General features: G+C 36.6%; 2 protein-coding genes across 32 annotated transcripts in view; both read left to right on the forward strand.

Annotated features, from left to right (window-relative positions):
• Positions 1-1631: 1631 nt before the first annotated feature.
• nr1h3 (nuclear receptor subfamily 1, group H, member 3) lies at positions 1632-16411 on the forward strand. Of its 3 annotated transcripts, none has more exons than XM_058782568.1 (11): positions 1632-1782; positions 5761-5905; positions 7800-7882; positions 8945-9121; positions 9370-9636; positions 10283-10485; positions 10825-11004; positions 11226-11325; positions 11607-11720; positions 12235-12329; positions 13373-16411. In XM_058782568.1, exons 3-11 carry the CDS (start codon positions 7840-7842, stop codon positions 13517-13519), a joined length of 1326 nt encoding a protein of 441 aa, XP_058638551.1. In that variant the 5' UTR covers positions 1632-1782; positions 5761-5905; positions 7800-7839; the 3' UTR covers positions 13520-16411. The 3 variants fall into 3 exon arrangements, with proteins under 3 accessions (XP_058638551.1, XP_058638554.1, XP_058638552.1); XM_058782571.1 differs by having other exon boundaries at positions 1688-1782; positions 5765-5905; XM_058782569.1 differs by lacking the exon at positions 1632-1782 and having other exon boundaries at positions 4755-5905.
• A 1315-nt stretch (positions 16412-17726) lies between these two features.
• Positions 17727-24567, forward strand: part of madd (MAP-kinase activating death domain) — a 66527-nt gene continuing 59686 nt past the window's right edge. For 4 of the 29 annotated variants that reach the window (XM_058782747.1, XM_058782754.1, XM_058782746.1 and 1 more), the window contains exon 1: positions 17731-18044. The gene's annotated coding sequence lies outside the window, so the exon portion shown is untranslated. Of the gene's footprint in view, positions 18045-24567 lie in introns of all 29 variants that reach the window. The other 25 variants (XM_058782727.1, XM_058782739.1, XM_058782738.1 and 22 more) reach the window with 11 other exon arrangements.

A 24567-nucleotide genomic window follows, 5' to 3' on the forward strand; every position in this document is an offset into this window, starting at 1 on the left:
CAGATAAGGGTATGAGTACTTATGCAATGGAATCATTTAAGTTTTTTATTTTTAATACATTTGCAAAGATGTTAAAACCTCTTTTTTTTTTTGCTTTACCATTATAGTGTATGGAGTGTAGATTGATGTGGAAAAAGTAATTTAAAGCAGTTTAACATAAGGCAGCAACATAAAACGTGAAAAAATTAAAGGGTATGAATATTGCAAGGCACTGTAAGATCTTACAGGACAAAGTGAATTTCCATTTAAAAATCACAATGTCCAATATGATACAAATCAATAAAAGATCCTACAGGAAAAATTAAAATGCCATTAAAATAAATCAGAATGTCCAATAGGATAAGGATCAAATAAAATCCTATAGGACAAAGTGAAATTCCATTAAAATCAATAGGAATGTCCAATAGGATTCTAAGAATCCAATAAGATCCTATAGGACAAAGTGAAATTCCATTAAATGTCCAATAGGATTCTAAGAATCCAATAAGATCCTAAAGGATAAACTGAAATTCCAATAGGATTTTTTGACAAGGGTTATTGGTACGTATTTCATGTCACGCTAAAAAGTGCACCCAGGTACGTAAATGCCATGAGACCAGGTAGGAATTTTCACCTTATATTGCCATCTGAACAAGTCTGCCACGTTTGTTTTGACCAACTGAGGAAACTGAAAAAAGCATTACCATAAATCTCGCTACCAATGGTGATTAAATCTAAAGATCGGTTAGCTCATATCACATCAAACCGTGAAAATTATTATTATTGTTACACTTTATTCTCAAATTATTAATGTTAACAACATCAGCATTGCTTGACTTTGAGTGTATGTGTATTAGCGTGTATTTCAATTTCTGTACAGTCTAATATCTAATTGTCATACCATTCGAATTTCTTAAGAAATTCTTTTAACCCAAAAAGCAAACTATGCTCCCTTCGAACTGGTTTTCTTTAAAATACAAATCGTGTGTAATCCCAGGCTATCTGTAATCAGAAGCACATTTAAAACTGGAATATACTTTAATTTCATTCACATGTGTTTCATAAACACAATCCTTTCTGGATTACAATCCGCCATCAAAATGATACATTTAATTATTCCAGCTGCTGTGAGAAAAGACTATAAAAGATCCGCCGCCTGTAGGATCCGCACATGGCCTAGTACCCGGGACAACTTCTTTATGTTTACAGTCGTGATGTAATGACGCAGTGCCATGCTCGAAATACCTGTACCACTCAAATTAGAAAATTATTATAGGCTAAGCGTTGTGACTCGGGCTAATGTGAGGTGATAGTTTTGAACACTGGCGGGTTATGTACTTTCTCAAATATTGATTTCGGATCATTTTTAACCAAAAAAAAAAAAAAAAAAAAAGTTACGGACTGCAGCTTTAACTAGACTGCTGTTCCCTCAGTACTAATGGATCATATAGCCAACTACCGGTTACCGGTTTAGACATGTCAGATACATCTCGTTTACAATGTTGTTTTTTGACTGAATATTTTTAACTCTTTAAAATAATCCTAATTTTTCCACCGTTGTTTATAGAAAGTTAGTTATTAGACACATTTATAGCGATTATCCCGTCAAATATATCATTCAAATGCATTATTAAGGAACTTTTATTTTGAAGGCAGAAGACAATAACAGTCCTGTGATTGTATGTAGCCATCTTAGAGCTCTCTCACTCTCCCCACGGCCTACCTAGGCGTTTCTCTCTTCATATCGCCAGTGTAAAGTTCAACGTGCTGGATTAAAGATCTTGTCATCTTCAGCAAAGCGAGGTATAGCTAGAAAATTAGCGTTATTTTCATTTGGTCACGTGATGACACTTGAGCGTTGTTTACGCAGTACCGGGGTCTGTGTAACAAGGTGTATGTGTTAGCTCTTGTAACTTAACATTAGCTGTCATGATGGGAGACATGTCTGTCAGTGCTAGGTGCTTAATATAACGCTTGTAAACACCCTGGATCAAACTACAGTTGTCTAACTCACTTAACGTAAAGTTGTCCGATTGAATCTCTCAGTGTTTAAATGGTAGTTGCGGGGGTAGTTTTTGTTTATTGTGTTACACTGTTGTTTTAAAGAACCCAGGCTAATAGGGGGTTTTGGCTAACTGATCATCACTAACACTACTTTTCAGTACAGTTTTACGAGTCGTAATCTGCCTTGTTGTACATGTCCTGAGTTTATTAAAGGCTAATCCGAGAGTTACAGTATTTGGGGTGAGGTGCAAACTAAAGCCGGCTAATTTACTCGGAATCCTTCACAGAAATGCGTGTGATAGAGGAGTTACAGAGTTATAGTGAGCTGTTTATACAACTGTTCAACTCCGGTGTTGTGCCCATTTTTGACCCCCTGCCAAATTATTACCCCTCTCGATGAAATCGCTGTCTGATTGCCTAATCATAACCTCTCCCCATCCCCCATCCCTAACCCTAAACCTACCAATACTAGGGGGTTATAATCTGGCAGGGGGTCAGAATTGGGCACAACACCGGTCCTCTAATTTGACAGATCAAGTGACCTAACAAATCTGCTGATAGTTATTAGGATGACAGCAGTGTCACTGTTTTTAATAGATCCATGATTTAGAAACTGAGAGAGGAAGACATAGACACACATGGACAGAGCAAGAGCAGAGGCTCTCTAGACACTGTGATCTACAGCAAATAGAGAACGACAAACACTTTCTGCTGATTTGTCCTAAATATCACAATGTGAGGGAAACATTTCTCCCCAGATTTGAAGCACTGATTCCATCATTTACTGAACTTAGTGATACTGAGAAAATACCCTTCATACTTGGAGAAGATGATAACACAGCTGCATTAGCTGCAAAATTTGTGTTAGCCATTCACGATGTTAGGTGTTAAACAACTTAAACTCTAAACTGACTTACTTTATCTTTTCATCTATTTAGATGGATTGTTTTTTTTTTTTTATTGTTTCCTTCTTTTTTAAATGTATTTATATGTTAATGCATCGGCAACATTGTGTTACACAGTCATGCTAATAAAGCTTAATTAAATTAAACTGAATTGAAATGGAAAACATGGAGTGGTGCTACAGAGAAGGATTGTAGAATGCTTTGAGAGGAATTCCAGTTGTTTCGCTACATGTTATTCCAGCCTGTGCTTTAGTTGGTGGCACTAATCACGTTGATACTTGATTTTTCGAAATAATGTAAACACAGTGTATGAAGTATGCAAGAACTATGACGTATGCCAGATTTATCCAATCATTTAGTCTGTTTAAATTCATCCCTGCAAGCTTGTGTTCAACTGTCTCCATTGGGCTCTGCAGGACAGTAATGGGAGTTACCAGACCTGTGGGTTGGGCCATAATGGAGGGGCGTTTTTTTAATGGCGTTACCTGATTTGCTCACTGCATAGCCAAATATCACCCAGCTCTCTCTCTCTCTGGACGTAATGAGTTGAGCTTGACGTAGTAGGTTATGGTTAGGATTAGGGTGGGTTAGGATGTGGTTGGGCCAAGGGGTAGCTGGACGTCGAACTTAACCCATTGGCTCTGTAGTGAGCAGCTTCTCAGTTTGCTCACATCACAGTTTTGGTTGTGTTTAGGGGAGGGGTGAAGGGGCATCATTTTCATTGCATGATTCATTAACACCCACCAGTTTGAAAATACCCACAAATTTAGAAAGGCCCACTTTTGTTCTGCAGACACCTCATAGTTCCATTTTTTTTTTTTTAGTGCAATGTTTGGATCTCAAAATCCAGTCAGCATTTCTCCGCCCTTCATTTTTTCCCCGATAATCATCTACATTTAGATGTACATCACAGTGCAGAGGAAAAGATCTGCCATTATCTAAATTTCATCCAACTTTAATATCAGCACGTCTATGATTACACACAACCTAATAAACTGTACTCTACCTTTAAAATGTCATGCTGTAAAAAGTGCTTACATTTTAACTATGTTGAGACGTTATTTATTCAAGACCTGTTTGTGAGGAATACAATTATTTTAATGTAGGAGTTGGTGTGCAGTCATTGCCATCTGTATGTTTTTGAAAGAGCAGTTTATAGCTCTGTTATTTGTGTCTGACAAGTTGTTTGTTTACAGTCGTGGAGAAAGTTATGCTTTAATGAGTAAAATACCACAAATGTGACACCCTGTTCATATATAGTTAATTCATACATGGTTTATCTCTCACCCACCATTTTATACTTTCATTTTCTGTAAAAGACCTCTTTTTAGTTTGGTGATAGACATAGTCTGTTTCAGGATGAAAACCAGCCCACGCATCGTCTCTGTATGTCGCTGTGTCTTTTGTTTTTTGTAGCTATCGACAGCAAAAGTAGTTCCATGTTGAGGGTGTAAGCCAACAGTACTTTTAGACGAAATCGTATGTTGCCGCCTTGCATTATGAATCTGCATCCTATGTATAGTAAGGATTTCTTCCTCTTAATTCTCATGACAAATTTAGAGGAAGCTTGTACAGAATTGGAAAACACCACTTCCTAAAATGAGCTGAATCTTAACTTTAACCCATTTCTGGGTTTGAATCTTTCAGGCAGCACTTTGCGATAAACACACTGAAAAATGTTTTTCAACATTGAAAACACATTGCAAATGAACTATTTCTTCTGAAATAAAGTAGTCTGAATTATTCTTGTTTCAGTTGTTCATTGTCACTTTCCAGCAGATGAGCTGACTCTTGATCTGGCAGATGTAGAGCATACTGGTTTACAGGACAAAGGTAACAGCCCACTGATAAGTGCAGAACATTGGACACTGAAAGAAGCCTTCCATTGGTTTACTTCAGGTCACGTTCAATGTGATTTTAATGAGTGTTTTTATTCAAATAGGATCTATACAATTCATTGAACCCTTGAACAAATTGAAATTGAGACAATGACAGGATTCTTTCTCCTTTTTACAACTGAACCATTGTCAGTTCTTACTGCTGATATAATGTGTGTCATGCAGTTTATGAACAAAATCTGTTTCTTTAGAATCTTGAAAAGTATGTTTTACTTTGCAGCTTTTATATTAGAAATGGTTGTTTATTATTGTCTATTATCTGAGGCTGCTAAGAGTTTCTGACTTTGTATGGTTTTATAGTTGCTGTTTCAATTTTATTTGTTTTATTTCCTAAGTGTTGTACTGCTGGTGACATAACCTGGACTTTGATCAGTTTCTGGCATAGCTGTAACCGTGGGATGAGGCATGTCGGGGTTTGTCTCCTGGTTGACATTATTCTGATTGTTAAAGCACAAACTTTTTATGATGTCTAGTGTTGTACTCCCATTACAGCTTATTTGTAATTCAGTAAATGCAGAAATAATATCCAGGTTTTACAGAATGTCATAATTTGAGTGGTGAATAGGTTCTGTTAGTGCCTATTTATTTTTATTGTACAAAGTGTTTCCACTGAGATGTTTTTTGTGCATCTGTTCATTGACTCCATATCTTTCTAAATTCCAAGATGTGTAAAAGATGTGCTTTGGGAGACACACTTACAAGTGCTCAGGCCTCTGTGGGGATTTCACAGCCATGTGAACGACCGCTAGTAACCTCTCATGTGCCCTCTTGCTCTCTTTTTTTCTCCCTCCTTTTTTCTCCTCTCACTCTCTTACTCACTCACCCACCTTCTCTTCTGTCATTCTTTCCAGTTGCTTGTTTTCTCACTTGCTTTCTTGTTTTCATAAAATCCTTTGGAACACCTCAGCATTGGAGCTGTACAACCTCCAAACAGAAGTCAAACTCTTGTTTTTCTCTCTTTGTTTTGCTGTCAGTCAGAAAGCTGCAACACAGAAGAGTCTATTATAGGAGAGAAGTTTCCTCCGATGGCATCCAGACTTTTGGAGAGGATAAACATGATGTGCTGCTAGTGACGCAGAGAACAACATGGACAGACAATAACAAATCGTCACACTAGGGGTAAGTGAAGCTCTCACTCAGAATAACTTATTCTGCTGCTTCAACTCATTCTATATCAGGGGTGTCCAATCCTGTTCCTGGAGGGACAACGTCCTGCCGAGTTTAGCTCCAACACACCTGCCTGGAAGTTTCTACTAGTTAGTCTGAAGACATTGATTAGCTGGTTCAGGTGTGTTTAATTAGGGTTGGAATTAAACTCTGCAGGACAGTGGCCCTCCAGGAACAGATTTCGCACCCCTGTTCTGTAAATAGCAATGCATTTTATTGTATGCAGAAAGGATTTCACTTTCAGTTAACTGTAATGCTTAGGATTTAAGCATTACAGTTTATGTCCATAGTTAGATGCTTATCTTTCAGTTGTTAGGGTGTGTAAACCTGCTGTGTAACAGCCTAATTCATATTTTTTAACCTCTTAACTGTCACCGTCCCCTCTGTGGGACACCTACGTTTACATCACTATTTTACAATTAAATCCTAATCTAATCATGACAAACTATATATCGTTGGAAAGGTCTAAGACTCCTAAATAGGTATTTTAGGTTAAAAAAATATGTAGGAAAAGTAATAGATTAATTTATGACAAGAGTGGACCTGAAAAATCTACATCATAACAGGAGTTCTGACCTTTGTCACAGAGTCTTCTTAGTTGCCTTTTCCTCTATCAAGTATTAGAAATCATAAGAAATTATATATCCGTTGAAAACTTAAAATCTCAAAATTCATCATTTGAAACCCATTTTAAAATCAGACATTGCATTACCATGGAAATGGTACATCAAAATCATGTTACAAAATGTTTTCTTCACATCTTCATCAATGTAAATTTTTTTAGGAGGAGGTGGAATACATTTGGCCAGTTAAGGACGTTGATATTAAAAGAAGTTATCCTTAAAAGTCTTTTGGTTTTTTGGTTTTCTTAAGTAGTATTTTATTTTCGTGATTCATGTGTATTTGTGTTTTTTTTTTTTTTTTTTTTTTTGCTTAAAGCTGATGAAGTCAAATTGTAGAACTGAATCAGCATATTTTGCTGCATTTTTAAGGCGTGGTCACATTTACCCTTGCATGGAAAAATTTCCCAGGCAAAGAAGGCAGGACCTGTGGTTGTGGACTGCCCACACAGAGGTCACTGGCAGACCAAGTAACTTGCTGTTTGGTCAGAGCTGTGATTTTACATGTCAAAAAACATTCACTCAGTGAAATTTAACAACCATTGGAATTCTATTAGGAAAATTACATTACGTTAACAAATTATTTTGCCCGTTGACTTTTGTCACACCAGGGTTAGTGTGATTGAACCTTTATCCAAAATACCATCCCCAAATCAGATATCCCCCTCTGTTTTTTCAAATGTTCTTAAAACTCTCAAAGCAACACCCATGATTGACCAGTCTTGACCAATTTTTCTTTGTTGCACTTTCAATTCCTATTCTCAAGTAGGTAGTTCGTACAGCATGCTTAGTTGGCAAAAACATGCATTCACTTTGGCGAATATTTCTCAATTGTATTTTTTTTTGTTTTTTGCTGTGCACAGTTTAGCTTAAGAAAAATTCCCATGATGTGAAAGGGTGACTGTGTAGTTTTTGTTAGTTTTGCATACAGAAGTGTGACTACTTAAGGAACTGTACTGGCAGTCATCAGTGAAGATCAGCATTGCGTGCGTTCAGGCAGTAAGAGTGGCAGACCACTGCTGCCCATATTACGTGTGCTGACTTTGTACGTGTCAGGTGTGTCGTTGCATTTTGAACATGCTGTGCTGCTTGCTGTTCTACTTTGTGGTTTTTGATTCAATATTGAATTTTATATTCAAAGATGGTATCAGTTTGAGGCAGTTTTTGTGACTTAATATTATAAACAGAATCAAGACTTCAGCTTTGGCTTTTATTGTTCTCTGCAGGTGCAGTCTTGGTTCGTTATGACAAGTGGCTGTGTGGAAGATGTCCACCCTTTCTACGACTGATATCACTGATGTTGGTCATGGTAAGACTCTCGTTTTTCTTCTACTAGAATGTGAAATGTTCACATAATGGATTAAAATCAGAAGTTGCAAGAACAGATTTGACCACTTTAGTCACACATATAAATATATGAATGTCATTGCATTTGATAATAAAATATCAAACCAATTGGCTTTTATTTATAATAAAAATATCACAAGCTTTACTTTACAACATATTTCATGAAAGGTTTTGTGAACTTCAGTAACTGATTTCATATACCAACTTGAATCACCTTGACAGCAGTTATTTAAAAGTAATTGGAATATTCAGTCAGAAAAGTGTTATTAGTTATAGAGAGATAATGTTTGAATGTATTGCATAAATAACAAAAAATCAAATCTGATAGAAATTGTATTAGTGTTGCTTAAAGGAACAGTTCTGTCAGTTCTATCATTTTCTCACCCTCATGTTGTTCCAAACCTGTATGACTTTGTTTATTCTGTGAAACTAAAATATGATATTATGTCTACAAAGGAACCCAATGGTAACCAATTTTGGTTGCCAATATTCTTCAGAAAAGACATACAGATTTAGAATGACATAAGGGTGAGTAAATGATGACAAAATTTAAATTTTGGAGTCCAAACTGGGAGTTCACAGTTGGATTTATATAAATATATAATGTATGTAATGTAATGAATATATAAATGAAAGCATAAGTTTAGCATGATTAATAAAGCTACCATTTGTGAAAAGGTATGTTTTATATAAAGATGTGGTTAAAAACATATAAACCATTTTTAGGGTGTTTTGATGTTTGTAAAAAAAAAAAAAAAAAACGGTTATCAAATTCGCACATAAAAATATGGGTCATGTGTTATATTTATGCATGTTGTTATTGTTGGTTGTGTGATTTGTAATAATCACCCTTTAGAACCAGAGATGTAGGTAAAGGTTTTCAAGATATTTTCAACTATTTGGTACCTTGTGTCTACAAAAAAAATCTAGTGGTTCTTTCTAATTGACTAGTTGTTTGTTTTGAACGCCTTAATTATCAGAGCCAGCTGTAATAGAACTGTGTGTTGTTGGTATGTGTGTACAGGGGACTCTCTGTGCTGCGCCAGTGAAGAGGGCCCTTCAGCAGCAACAGCAGAAGTGAAACAGGAGACTCTCAGTCAGACGGCCTCATACAGCACCTCACACAATGAGCTGAACGACACGCTGTTCATGGAGCCCAGCGACATCAAGATGTACCCCACAGAGGACACACCTGCACCAGGTGAGACTGAATGACTGGAGGATACAACTCATTTCATAGATAATATACTTCACATTTCTAGTGAACTTTACCCATTACATAACATGTGACACGTGACTTTTTCTCATGTATGAACATGTGGATGAACTGGCCTAACTGGTTAAGTGAACACATATGCACTCATTCATAAGGTTGTAGGGTATTAACTCATTATTTATTTGTATATGAAGCTTTGGATTTGGAAGCGTTTCTGTCCTGTGTTTGTGCAGAGGGTCAGCCAGTCAAGAGAAAGAAAGGCCCTGCTCCCAAGATGCTGGGGAATGAGGTGTGTAGCGTATGTGGAGACAAAGCATCTGGCTTTCATTACAATGTGCTGAGCTGTGAGGGCTGTAAAGGTTTCTTCAGACGCAGCGTCATCAAAGGAGCGCAATACACTTGCAAAAATTCAGGCCGCTGCGAGATGGACATGTACATGCGGCGCAAGTGTCAGCAGTGCCGTCTGCGCAAGTGCAGAGAGGCCGGCATGCTGGAGCAATGTGAGTGACGCTCTTTCACCATCAACACTAGGCTGTTTTTGAAAGAAGTTTCTTATGCTCACCAAGGCTGCTTTTATTTGATCAGAAATACAATGAAATACAATGTAAAATATTACAAAATAAAAGAACTGTTTTCTATTTAAAACGTTTTAAAATGTAGTTAATTCCTGTGATGGCAAAGCTGAATTTTCAGCAGCATTTACTCCAGTCTGCAGTGTCACATGATCTCTCAGAAATCATTCTGATATGCTGATTTGGTACTCAGAAAACATTTCTATTATTGTCAATGTTGAAAACAGTTGTGCTGCTAAATAAATATTTTTGTAGAAACCATTATACTTCTCAGGATTCTTTCATGAATGGAATGTTCAAAACAACAGCATTTATTTGAAATGACATTTTGTGACTTTATGCATCCTTACTGAATCAAAATATTAATTTTATGAAAAACTTTGGAACAGCAGTGTAATTTTCTTTTTCACCTATGTCTGGTGTTGTTCATTAAACATGAATGTCACAAGCAGTCCATACAGCTGCCATCCAATCTTTTATCTTATCTGTTATGATATGTTCATATGACATTGTGATCATGTAGTGCTTGTTTAGCTTATCAAACTATTAGCAGCTTTATCTCTGTCTCTTATAGGCGTTCTGTCAGAAGAGCAGATCCGACTAAAAAAGATGAAAAAACAGGAAGAAGAGACAGCACGTACCTCTGCAGTGGCAACACCCAGCCCTGCTCCTGAGATGCCCCCTCTGGCTCCTGAACAGCAGGAGATGATTGAAAAACTGGTGGCCATGCAGAAACAGTGCAACAAACGCTCTTTTCTCGACCGGCCCAAAGTCACTGTAAGTGCATTTAAGTGAGCCTTACAAGTTTGATTTAAAGCAGACAAAAACAGTCTTTTTTTTTTATTATTTAAAATGGAATAGTCTGACTGAAATCATTCTAGTCTGGTTTTTGTGAAGTCAGACTAAAAGGCCTGTTACTATTGTAGCTCAGCTTTGTAAAGCATTTAATACGTTTATTCAACTACAGTTGCCCTTGGCGTTGTGCATTTGCTCAGAAAGATTTGTATATTTAATCGGTCAAATATCCAGTTATGCATTGTGCCATGTAGATTGAATCTTTCTGAATCTGTGATGCATTGATTCTAAAAGTTTACATCAAAATGTGTTATTTTTCAGCCTTGGCCACAGAGTCAGGACCCACTTAACCGAGAGGTTCGACAGCAGCGGTTTGCTCATTTCACTGAGCTGGCCATCATGTCTGTGCAGGAGATTGTAGACTTTGCTAAACAGCTGCCTGGCTTCCTGGAGCTCACCCGAGAGGACCAGATCGCCCTGCTGAAGACCTCAACTATAGAGGTTAGACTTGACTGACCCTTAACACACATTGTTTTCTGTTGCTGTTATTGTGTGCGCAGATGGAGCACTGTTGTTTGGCAGACTTGTTTCTGCTGTTATTTTGTAACACAAAGTACTTTAGAAAAAATGCCACCTGGTGACAAATTTTGTTTCTCATAAAAACTAAGCACAGCCTGTACTGCTTGTTTAACATATTTGCTAAACTGTCTTTTCTCCTGTAGATCATGCTGCTAGAGACTTCCAGACGTTATAACCCAGCGATAGAGAGCATCACCTTTCTCAAAGACTTCAGTTATAATAAGGAAGATTTTGCCAAAGCAGGTACTGGATGACATTATTAAATGGATTCTTGTTTTAAACATGCCTGATGTTTATAATAACGAAGAATATGATTTGTCATAGCTAGGGCTTACAGGTGTGTCTAATTTGCATCGTTATTCTTATTTTTAATAACAAAGATGAAAATAGCTATATTGTGGAACGTATTCTTATCGTTAATAAAAGAGTTCAAGCCTTATGAATATTTTGTGAGGTTTTATTTGAGACCTGTTTTTGTTGTTCATGCACTAAAATGATCTCTGTCCTCTCTGGCTCGTCTGCAGGGTTGCAGTTTGAGTTCATCAACCCCATCTTTGAGTTTTCAAAAGGCATGAATGACCTCCACCTGGATGAGGCTGAGTACGCTTTGCTCATCGCTATCAACATTTTCTCGGCAGGTCAGTTTGACACAAGCACCAATATTATATTGTTTGTCTTCTGGTGAGTCTTATCAGGCATTTATTTGCCCCTACCCCTGTTTATAAATATCAGTGCGCCCCATTTTCAGGGGAGAAGAAATAAAAAAGCAGCAAAATAATTATGAGTACAATGAGTTTTATAACCGCACAAAACCTCCTGCTATAGAAGAGTATTTGTATTCAGCTTGCTATTATAGATTTCTAATAACTAAGCTTTGTTTGAATGTCATAAGGGGTTTAATAAAATGTTATGTTTTGAAAGGGGAAGCCATTTTTAATAACGCATTAGATTTAGTAGATTCTAATGTGAGATTGGCATCTGGTGTGCTGCTGGTTTATTTTGAGAGCTTTTTAATGATCCATCCTACAGTAATTCCCAAGGCACTTTCTCACAAAACAAATGAAATGCAGCATCATTCTTATTCATTTGTGTCAATCACTCTTGCTATTCTTGTCTGGTGTGTGTGTGTGTGTGTGTGTGTGGTGGGGTCAGACCGACCGAACGTGCAGGATCACGAGTTAGTGGAAAGACTACAGCAGCCATATGTGGATGCTCTCCACTCTTACATCCGAATAAAACGACCCAACGTGAGTATGATTTACCTAAGAGGCCAAACATAACACTTAAAGAAGAAAAATGAGTGCTAAAAGAATATCAGTGTTTTGTTAGTGTTTGTTCATTTTAAAGTCATACAGTTTGTTGTCAGTTAGATTTTTTTTTTTTTTTTATGTTTTGAAAGAAGTCACAAAGGCTTGCCAAGACTGCATTTATTTGATTAAAAATACAGTAAAACAATAATATTGTGAAAAACTTTTGTATTTAATATATTTTAAATTGTTTTTAAATTTATTCCTGTGATGGCAAACTTAATTTTCAGTGTCACATCTTTATAATATGCTGATTTGGTGCTCAAGAAACTATTATTATTATTATTATTATTATTATCATCAGTGTTGAAAACCAATGTGCTAATTTATATTTTTGTGGAAACCGTGATCTTTTTCAAGATTTTTTTTTAATGAATAGAATTTTTTTATATTTAAAAGGAAATCTTTTATAACATTATAAATGTTTATATAACATCATAAATGTTATAATTAAAGAAAATCTTACTGACCCCAAATTTTTTAACGGTAGTGTATCTATCCAAGATATCGGTAAATATGTTTGTGTTTTATATTTTGCCTGTTGTGTCCTTTTGCGTCTAGTTGGTGGCACTGATGAAATTTAAAATATGAATAAATGCTATAATAGTATATAAATAATACTAAAATAAAACTGCTTATAGTCAATTGTTATACGTTATTGTTTGCACCAATTGACTATAAGCAGTTTTATTTTAGTATTATTTATATACTATTATAGCATTTATTAATATATTATTTATTTATTATTTTATATTATTAATATAAATTTTATATAAATATAATATAAATTGTATTATTTATTTATTTATTTCTAGGGTTTTTTAATCTCAGTTTTTCTAATATTTATATTTTATTTCAGCTTTATTTCAGTTAACAAAATATTTTAGTAGTTTTAGTTGGCAATAACAACACTGTATAACTGATGAAATTTTGCTATTACTATGTATTCCTAATCATCTACTGCTCATTAATCCCCACCAAAGGATCATCTGATGTTTCCCCGGATGCTGATGAAGCTGGTCAGCCTACGCACACTGAGCAGCGTCCACTCAGAGCAAGTCTTTGCTCTGCGCCTCCAAGACAAGAAACTCCCACCTCTGCTTTCTGAAATTTGGGATGTCCACGAGTGAGCCGGCGCTCTGCCTCCAGGACAGAACGAGCCAGTGTCAGAGAAACATGGGTGGGCAGGGGTCCTCTACAGACAGAACACAGGGTCATGATGTCCTTAAGGGCTGAAATGTCTCCCACTGTCACGAGAAGCCTGCTTTTATCATTCTCTTCCTTGACTTCTATATTTTGGACCCAGTGGTCAGTGAGCTGCTTCCTTTTGAATGTGCTATTGATAGACTGTATGGCCAGAAGTAGCTCAGGGACCGTTCAGAACAGATAATGGTTATTTAACCATGGTCATTAGAGCTTGGACATCAGGATGGGTTTGGATTCAGAGACTGACTTGCTAGAGTGAGCAGCCACAAACAGTGTGGTCATGGTTTTTTTTAGTCGTTGTTGTTGTTTATACCTAATGTTTCCAGTACCAAAAGCTTTGAGCAGGTTTTGGCAATGGTTTCTACTTTCTAATTAACAGAAGAGGTTGTCTTGAAGGTTCTTCATTACAGAAATGTAGTTTATTTACAGTGTTTTTTGTGATTCCACTCTGGCTGAATGGTTGGAAATGGCTGACGGCCATTTGATTTTATTTTTTTTTAACATGCATAGATCACGCATAACAATGAGTAACACAGTCTTCTGTTAGTACAGACTCATTCGCTCATTTTTATTACATGATGTTTGACATGCATTTAGTCTCTAATTATGTTAAAACACAATCTTCTGTTAACACCCAAAGGTTTTTATGGACAAAATCAATCAGTGCTTTACCAGTGCAAGCCATTCAGAGCCCATGTTACACAGATCCAGCACATCACAACCTACACAAGGTATTCTGTTTTCTGCTGGTTGGAATATTCAGAAGAAGAACTGACAAACCAAATGGCCTGATTTTATGAGGTCGAACGTACTGCAGATGTATTCTGCACACCATCCCAATGTTTTGGAGTGGTTAAAAGTGCTTATCAGTGTAGCATATGGTTGGCTGTGATCGGTAAGAGTCACTGGAGCTGTTAACCCGAATCAGTGTGCTGCTCAACTCACAGCGACTACTGAGATACATAGATAGATAGATAACCTTCAAGTGTGAAGCCTTCTGAAAACTTAATGCAGACCATGATTATTCCTTTTCCATCACATTATCATGTGTAGTTACTGCAATCTCCAACTTAACATGCTGTAGTTTCTTTTTTCTTTTTTTGACTCATCAGTTCTACTTAGAGGGCTGATGTTGTTTGACAATTAATTCTCGAAAACATAACATGCATACACAAACTAAATCTCAGTTTGATGCCTATGTCTTAATCAATGTGTCATTTTTGTCCCTGAATACAAATCACAAACGAACAGTACAGAAATATATATCTTCCAAAATCAGTGGTTGAAATTGTCATAGAAAATAACTTGGGCCATTATTGTTGTACTTCATCACTTGATTTTTATTTTTTAAAATAAATAATATCATTGTTATATTTAGTTCTATATACACCCATTCTTCAAAGAGGATAGTTTTGTCAACTTTTATTCACACATACTAAATAATTTAATTTAAATCTTTAATATTCCTTTTTGTGTGATTTTGCAATTATCTAGCAGTCTGTTTTAACACAGTTTTGTTGAATGAATGAATGAATGAATGAATGAGGCATTTATATTATGTTGTACCTCACTTATACATTATGATGATATTCAGATAGTCTGAATGCACACAGAATAAAACCTGTCCCATCCACATCAAGAGAGATTGGCAATGTATGTGAAACAACCGTATTTTGGTATTAAACTTAACTGGATCTCAGCAGTAGCTCTGAAAAAAGGGACTAGGCAAATGAGAGCACTTTGTAATTTCTTCTTATGCACCGTAACAATGCAAATATCCAGTGTGACCATGTACAATTCAGGTTTTACTGATCTTAAAAACCACTTTTATGATGGCATGGGTTGTTGTGAATCAATTACAGAATTTAACATTGCAAAAATAAGCATCATTTCTATGGTTGACTAATACAGTTGGTTTGCTGTGGCATTCTTTGCCCTGACTGTGCATATTGTTGAGACTTTGTTTGCTAAATCAGATGCTGATGTGTTCATTTTTATACCACCTTTCTGTCAGCTAGTGAAATTGCTAAATGCACATTCGTTTTCCTCAAGATCTTTTTGATTTCTGATTAATCTTGTCCAGGCTCATTTTATTCTAAGTCATTTCCAATCTTTCAAAAGGGCTTGAAAATACAATTGTGTCAATGCAGTTCTTTTACCTTCATCTGTTCAGCAGCCAAACTCAGACAGTTCACAAAATGAAACTTGGTATAAAACCCACTGAAAGACACATTGTTAAACCTCAATGATCTTCCTGATGATTTGTCATTGCTTATCATCTGTTTGTGCACATTTGAAGTGTGATGAGGGCATAGACAAATTGTAGTCATCACTGAAATGAGTGTTTACTCCCGCTGCTCTAAGCTGTTTTGTCCAAACTGAAATGATAAAATGATTTTCTAACAGAGTGTTATTACATGAGGCAAAGTGTAATGCAAAGTTGATTGTAGTTCTAATTTATTTGTACCCTCTCAGCTCAGTGGACCTCCTTGCTCTGATTAACATTAGTCTTCAATAGAGAGTCATGGACGTCATCATAGAAATGCAACCTTATGTTTTTAACGCCTTAAGTCCTTGGATGTATACTGCTTTATATGTATAAATTAAAAGTAGACTAAATTTATTGTTCTGTGAGAGTATATATTTATCTGATAAAAATGCTGAAAAACCTAGATGACTCAAAGCCTATTCTTTATACAGAAATGCATTTACCTGAAACAGGGAACCTCCGAATTGTTTCTGTCTTTTTATTACTGTGCTGTTTTTTAAATAGATCAGGGTTGACCCTGTTAATAAATACTGAATCTGAGCTTACAGCATTGGTGTCAGTGATCTGTCTATTAGCCTTTGTGTTATGTAAGCATCTCTCAGCATCCTAATTTAAGGAAACGTGAGCTTCCGACGGAAGCATATTGTGTTTGTTTGTTTATTCAATCAAGCCCTCTGAACAATATGCAAATAACCACTCCCCTATATCATTGCACGTCAGTTTGCGCCTGTGCAATCTTACCATTTGAACCAATCTCTAGCACATAACAAATGTTTTCACTTTTAACCTCGGTCCAATTTATCGTTGTTAAATAAACGCCAGAAAACCGTCAGTTCACATATCTGACTGTAAGCCTAAACGTGAGGCTTGTCCCCTCTAGATGACTGAATGGTACAGTCCAGCCTCCGGCTGTATGCGGAACTCACGCTCGGCTCGTACAGTAGTGATGGGAAGTCCGAATCTTTTCTCCGAATCGGTTCTTTTGAACACCTCTTCAATAAACCGGATCTTTTTTCTTATCGGTCGTCATTTATTATATTTCCTACCAAATGCAATCCGTCAGTTGTGTGTGTTTGTTATTACTAATCAAATGCTTATTGTAATCTAATTTAATTAGTCTCAGCCATAATTCAGCGTAAAGTCATAAAGAACCCATTGATAATTTGTTTTTTTTAACCTTTTGCCCTATCAATTAAGCCATCTGTTTGCTCCGAATACTATTCCTAGCTAGCAATTCAGTTCAAGTCGGTGAGTTTAGAACAATCAGTAATTGCATCCCAAATGAGGCTCTATACACCATGCACTTATGCACTATGTACTTGACCATGTAGTATATGAATTTCATAAGGTTATTTTAGCTGCGTCCCAAATGACGCACTATACACTATGCACACTATGTACTAATGCACTATGTACTCAACCATGTAGTGTATGAATTTTATAAGGTTATTTTAGCTGCGGCCCAAATAACGCACTATACACTATGCACTTGCACACTATGTACCTATGCACTGTGTTCTCAATCATGTAGTGTATGAATTTTATAAGGTTATTTTAGCTGCGTCCCAAATGATACACTATGCATTAATACACTATGTACTCAACCATGCAGTGTGTGAATTATATAAGGTTATAATTTATGATAGGAGTCTGATAGACCCTCCCCCTTCACGATGTAATTAAAGTTGCGACAGTTGAGTGCATGAAGTGTCCACAATTCTTTTTTTCGGTTATTTAAGTGCATCATCCGGGTATTTAAAGTGCACTTTTTCTTTTTGGTATTTTCATGTCTTGTCCAAATACCCACACTTGCGGTCTTGGCCACTTGAGAGCGCGTGCTCTTGGGACGCACTAATCTGAGAACCGGTTCAACTGATTCACTGAAAAGAACCGGCTCAAACGAACGATTCCTTCGCGATTCGGACGTACAGTCGGTTTGCAAGCAGAGAGAGGGAGAGAGGAGGAGGACGAGCAGCGCTTATCTACAGGCACGATCATCGCTGCATCACTGACCGACCCGCCGCCACAGAACACGGATGTGCGATCGTCGCGTCGTGCCGCTGTCACATCATGTGTTCACCATCGTCTGTAACGAGGAACGCGCTTTGAGACGCTGCTTCGCCGCGGCAGGGCCACAGAGAGACGGCTAAAGCGAGTAGCAGTGGCGTTAGCTCCTGGAGGTCAGTATCTCTTTTACTCTCTTTCTCGCGTCTAACATTATACCTTGTAACTGTTATACGGTGCTTATGTGATGGTTTGCTCTGAAGCAGTTGTGCGGTAATCGGATGGATGAAGGTGTTTACGTTATAACGGTGTGGAAATGTACGCAGCTGGTTGTATAAGCAGCTTTGACAGCTAGCTCAGCGCTGCTATTTGATCCTGTTAACGTTAGCTGCTGCTAGCTGCTTATCGTTATTTTTCACTGTATAAATGTGTGTAACGCTGGATCTCTGCTTATAATATATAATCAAAGACTTTTAAATGTCATGAGTGCCTAATAACAAGGCTGTCGATAGGCAGAGCTCTCATCATTAATTGATGTCCTTAGACTCAGTGCATTTGCTAGGGATGAATGCTATAAACGGCAGTATAACAACACACCATTTTCCAAAAAATGATCAGATGAGCCTCTTGATTTGATTCTTGTAAGTGCCCATCTGTTTGTTCTCCAGAGGTCATAAGGACGCAGGTTTTCTCTCCAGAGGGATGTAGGGCTGTTGTCAAGATGATAATGATATGACAGGAAAAGCTTGGCTGTATGGTGCAGCTTCATATCTCTGAATTGGTTAAACATGAGCAGTAAACCTTTTTGCTTTTAGGGGACACTTGAAATAGCTGCGACATCAGGCCGTGCGTGAGATGACTTGGGTGGTGGTGTTTCTCTCTTGGGTGAAATGTGAGACTCTTTGCCTTTGTCAGTTCAGCCTGTCACTGTTTGCGAAGTATCCTCTTTATTCAGTGGTCCATGGAAGAATCCATTCAATAGAGCTTATAAAATCAGAAATATATTATGTGCGCTAATTGGGGTGTAGAAGTTTACTGGTTGATAGTATGTGTCTTTGATGTAGTTCATCACTGTGCAAGTGTCTGTTAAATGTCAAATAATATGTTCGAAACCCTGTACAGGATTTGATTTCGAAGGGTATTAGGGCATAATTATATTCACAGCAATATGCTTTCATCTCTCTTAAATTAAAGGTTCAGATGGGAGTAAGTAGTATAAGAGTCTGGATAAATTAATCTTGGAATTTGTCTCCCGTGCTTTGATGCTTTGAAAACTGTATTGATAATGACAGATGGAATCTGTGCGAATGAGTGATTCTCAGTTCCTGCTGTTAGTGGAGAGTTCATACTGCATTATGAATGAGGCTGATGGGTTAAGTGTCGGAAATTAACTGAAAATATGAGAAAAAAATAATTTCACCAGGAGTTGATTTTCAGGGGCATTTGAGGGGGTATTTTATTTATTTACACCAGGGTTCTCATTTATAAAACTCTCTGTAGATTTCATCCTAAAAGTGTACGTAGGCACAAAAACTAGATTTTGCGATAACCTGCAAAAAACCCCTTTATAAATCCTAGTCAGGGGAAGATTGTGCGTATGTGCATCTCCACCCCGACTCCTCCCATAAATCACCATATATGGAGCGCACCACACCTCGTTTTACTATGCACAACCTCATCTGCATATCATTGCCATGCATTCCCATCCACGTGACACCATGTTTAACACCGTCAAAGGTACAACACATTAAAGGTCCCATGACATGCTGCTTTTTGGATGCTTTTATATAGGCCTAAGTGGTCCCTAGTACTGTATCTGAAGTCTGTTTCCCGAAATTCAGCCTTGGTGCAGAATTTCAGCCACTATGAGCCAGTCCCACAATGAGCTTTCCTGAGGACGTGCCATTTCTGTGTCTGTAGCTTTAAATGCTAATGAGGAGGAGAGAGGCGGAGCAAGGTGGAGGGTGGGGGTGTGTCCTTAACCAGCTTGCGCTACCATGCGCTAATGTTGACAGTGGATGTATCGCAATGGCTCATAGACACGCAGTCATTCAAGCTTTTCAGTTTGACCCAGAATCTGATCCGGATGGAGAAGCACCGGATGAAGAAGCTGCAACTCAGCGGCTACAGCAGGACGTCTCCGAATGGTTAGTTTAAAATATTGTGTCTGGATACAGAACTTTAGTTGGTTTGTTACAGTTATTATCATGTAGCTAATGCTAGCCATAGGCTCGGATGAAGGAACTAAAAAAAATACTTTGGTGTTCATTTGTACATCCAAACACTGAGCAACTGCCATGCTTCGCTCGTTTGCAAGCCATGATGTCTCTTGAGGAAAAAAAATATTGCGCTCACCTCGCACGGTAGTAGCTCATTTTCTCATGGGCGGGCAAAGCAGAGAAAGGGGAGGTAACCTTTCCCCGTATGACGACATAAAGGGAAGATTCCAGATTGGGCCATCTGAGCTTTCATTTTCTCAAAGACGAAGCAGGATACCCAGGGCTCGGTTTACACCTATCGCCATTTCTAGCCACTGGGGGACCATAGTCAGGCTAGGGGAACTCATATTAATGTTAAAAAACCTCATAAAGTGAAAATTTCATGCCATGGGCCCTTTAAGGAAATATGAGATATGGACTATAAATGCCATTTGTGCCATACACACAAATTTGTATTGCTAAAAATCATCCAGTATCCTTATGTTTTAGAATAAATATATCAAAATATCCATTAAAAAAAAAAAAAAAAACTGTTTAAATAAGCTCTCAGAAAAATAATTTAGAATAGAGTTGATCTCATTCATTTCCACTGGCCAAATAATATTTCAATTGTTCAATATTTCAAAAATTCTAATTAAATTAAATTAATGCAGTTTTAGCTTTTAGCTATTTCTAGTGTAAAAATATAGGCCTATATTTATTGCAGTGTAAATACAATTATCTGGAAAAGTAATCAAGCGCATCCACTACAAATAGACTATGTCTAAATTCATATAATTTTGGTTTAAATTCTGCGTAATGACTTTATGTAATTTCAGTGCTTATCTCCATTAATGAGAGTGGAATATTTAATGTAAATGTGTATATCGAAAGGAAACAGTTTAAAATCGTTGTTTACTTCATTACTTTTCTCTCTCCAGGAAAAATGTCCATAGTTTGCGTGCAGGTGTGCGATTTCCCGTCAAGTTTGTTTTTTATAAATCCCACCTTTTGCGTAGGAAGTGGTGTGTGCCTCTTTCAGGGCAGGTTTTGTGCGTACGCAACGGTTATAAGTGAGGCTCCAGATGTGTGTGTTACGTTTAGGGTTGGGAATCGAAAATCAATTCCAATTGCAGAATCAGATACTTAAGGTCAGGAATCAGATACTTGCTGTAAAATTAAAATTTCAGTTCTACCTATCAATGTGTGTGCACATCTATTTATTTTTTATTTTTTTAGGTGGCGAAAAGGGGCTGTTAAAAATTAATTTGTCTTTGAATCATTTATTTAAGAGATTCATTCAAAAACACTGATTCATCCAGTAATGAAACAAGTAAATTTTGAGTGAGTCATTGAATCAATCCATTCATAAATTCCATCGGATTTTGTTTAGTTGTCTTATGTTTTTTCTTCATAATTGTGAGAGAAGTACAACCTCCATATAAAAAAACAAACAAACAAAAAAAAAAACAGCTCTTAATCAAGTCTTTTTTGCAAAAAGAGACACAGAATAAATATGTTTGATATCTAAATTTCTGACGACTTTTTTTTTTTTTTTAAATCACATTGGAATCGAAACTGGGAATCGATAATGAATCGGAGTCAGAATTGGCATGGATAAAATTCAAATGATACCCAACCCTAGTTACGTTTTGTCAATTTAAAAAAAAAAAAGTCTCCATTTAAATAATCAGAATAATTAATAGAATAGAATTTTGAAAATTTAGGAGGGGAAATCACGAGATATAATAATAATAATAATAATAATAATATCTGATTTTTGTAAACCCACCTTTCTTTCTTTAAGTCACTCTCCCTTATTGGCTTATATTCTGAGCACCGGAAGTAACTAACATCGCTATATTTATGTGTTTGTTAGGGCAATATTAAATTAATCCTGCCAGCTCATCCTTCAGCTCACTATGTGCTCCCAGTGGTGTCGCGTGAACGGCGCTGTGACTCTGTGCGTGCGTAAGCGTGGAGTGGGCAGACTGAAGTGTCTGTTGCTTTGATCTGATTTGGCCACTGGGGAATGCTGGGTCCTGAATTGATTGAAATGGCCTCTCCTCTCCACACTTAATCCTGAATGATGTTTATGTCCTGTCTGAAAGATTTCATCTGTCACTGTGTTATGTTTTCCTCCCTGACAGAGTTTAGTTTAAATGTACATGATGCACAATTACACACAATTTGCAGTGAAGCTCATTTTAGAGATTAGAAAGCAATTGCACAGCCATTTCTCCTCCTTGGGTGTCGTTCTGCTCTATATCCTCAGAGAGAAATGATGGAGATCTTTATCAGCAACTTTTTGTACCTATATGTGAGATTTCGCTATTTCCATAAATATTCAGTAGCAACTGCCTGTGAGAAGTCCAGCTGAGGGTGGTTTTAGTTATAGATTTAAGAGAAAACTGTATTATGGGATTGCTGTATAATTTGTCTCTCTATTATGGATTGGCTGGTCTGATAGCACTGCCAGAAAAGGCTTATTTTATCTCGAGCACAGCAGTAGCTTGAGGGGTGTGCTGTGAGCATGTGTGCTGCCAACGGGTGGGATGGCTTTTGGCAATCAGACTCTCTCCTACCACATGAACAAATCTGAGTAATGCATCGCCACTGGCTTTCACAGTTTACACTGTATTTCACCACAACTGGAGCCGAAATAACAGTCAGATAGTACATCTCATTGTGCAAACTTATTACTAGGCATGACCATGCTTTTGTGTAATGCAGCTTCTTGTCAGAATAAACGCATAAGAAAAAATAGAGTACATTTAGGCTGCTTGTGTTTTATGAAAACCCTGGCCTCTGTCTTTTTTCCCCTCCCACAAAATGGTAAGCTATTTTAAAATAACAATACAAGTGTGGTTTCTCAAATTTTAGTCAAAGACCTCTTTCACACATCTGTGACAGAAAACAACTGAATGTGATTTACATTGTATTTCCTCTACAGCAATACATTATAAAATGGTTTGATGATTCTGACCATTACAGTTTATTTCCATATTATTTATGTTCCATAGTGTTGGATTTTTAGTTTTCATTTTTAATTATATTGTAATAATTTTGATGGGTTTTTGTCATTTTTATTCTTTTTTTTTTTATTTCTGTTTAGCTTTTTTTTTTTTTTTTTCAATTTTAGTTTTAGTAATTTCATGACTTCAACTTATTTTAGTTTATTTCATTGGTTTACATTTTTAAAATAATATTTAAATAAAATTAAAATTTGATTTAAAATCAAATCAAGCCTGACATACATATTTATTTTGAACAGTGAGTGAATAGGTCACTCTATTATGTAGGGCTGCAAAACGATTAATCACGATTAATCGATTCAAAATAAAAGTTTGTTTACATACTATGTGTGTGTGTGTGTGTGTGTGTGTACTGTGTATATTTATTATATAAATACTCACACATACATGTATACATTAAGGAAAAATATATATGTTAGATTTATATGTAAATTATTTATATTTATATATAACAGAAATCATATACAAATGTTTACATACAAATACATACAATGTATACCTTTTTTTTTTTTAATATATACATATATGTGTGTGTATTATACATAATAGATATATACAGTACACACACATAGTATGTAAACAAGCTTTTATTTTGAATCGATTAATCATTTTGCATCCCTACTATTATGGTATGTTGCTTCATAATAGCTTAAATTGCAAAATATTCTGTTAATAAGTAGGTTTATTGTGCATTTTCACTGTGTTTTTGTGGGTGAGAAACTGTACTCTCGGTGGTGGTGGTCACACAGGTAGTGTGAATATGTGTGTCAATATAAGAACATGGCTGCTTATGCGTCACAGATGGATGTGTGAAACAAACAGGCCTTATATATTGTTTGCACTTTTTTAAATTTATGTGTGTATTTAGATTTTGTACTGTGTTAGCCTTTGTGTACCTTTTTGTTACCTTGTAGTCAGTAACATGCCTGTTGACCATCAGATCAAGCTTGTTATCAGTGCTAATCTGTTTGAAGTGGCTCCTTTACTGGACAGTTAAGATCAAACCACTCTTAACTCCTTCAAAAAAAGCCTGCTGCAAACCAGCTGTGAAAACTGGGGGTGCAAAACCTTTAGAGTCTTGAGAATTTCAAAAAGCTTCAGGGTGATGTTAACCCTTCTGATATAACCTGTGGTCTATATGAGGATTGTTGAAACGTGGAAGCATTTGATGCTCAGTTTCTTAGAAAAGAGCATCCTCAAAGATCAAAGTAGAATGTCATTTTTAGGTTTAGAATTTCCAGAGTTCCTCTACAGATCACTTCATCCTGAGATGTCTATTGCTCTTCATGTTTGGTTACAGGATACTTTTCATTATGCTGATGCATGTGTGTTTAAATGGAAAAGTATTTGTCTTCTAGGTGGAGGAAGTCTTTTATTTGCTTTGTCTTGAAGCACATGTTGGAGAACATGTAGCTCTTGTAAAGATAAGACCTGTAAATTGAAACTGTAACTCAGCTTTTAATTTT

Source organism: Onychostoma macrolepis, chromosome 07 (assembly GCF_012432095.1).
Source record: "Onychostoma macrolepis isolate SWU-2019 chromosome 07, ASM1243209v1, whole genome shotgun sequence".
NCBI classification, from domain to species: domain Eukaryota; kingdom Metazoa; phylum Chordata; class Actinopteri; order Cypriniformes; family Cyprinidae; genus Onychostoma; species Onychostoma macrolepis.

What these genes read in the sequence shown, in the direction of transcription:
- nr1h3 (XM_058782568.1), top strand. Translation starts at nt 7,840, where the DNA reads ATGTCCACCCTTTCTACGACTGATATCACTGATGTTGGTCATG. An exon ending in GGAAGATTTTGCCAAAGCAG is followed by an intron (nt 11,326 to 11,606) that starts GTACTGGATGAC and finishes GCTCGTCTGCAG; the next exon opens with GGTTGCAGTTTGAGTTCATC. An exon ending in TCCGAATAAAACGACCCAAC is followed by an intron (nt 12,330 to 13,372) that starts GTGAGTATGATT and finishes TCCCCACCAAAG; the next exon opens with GATCATCTGATGTTTCCCCG.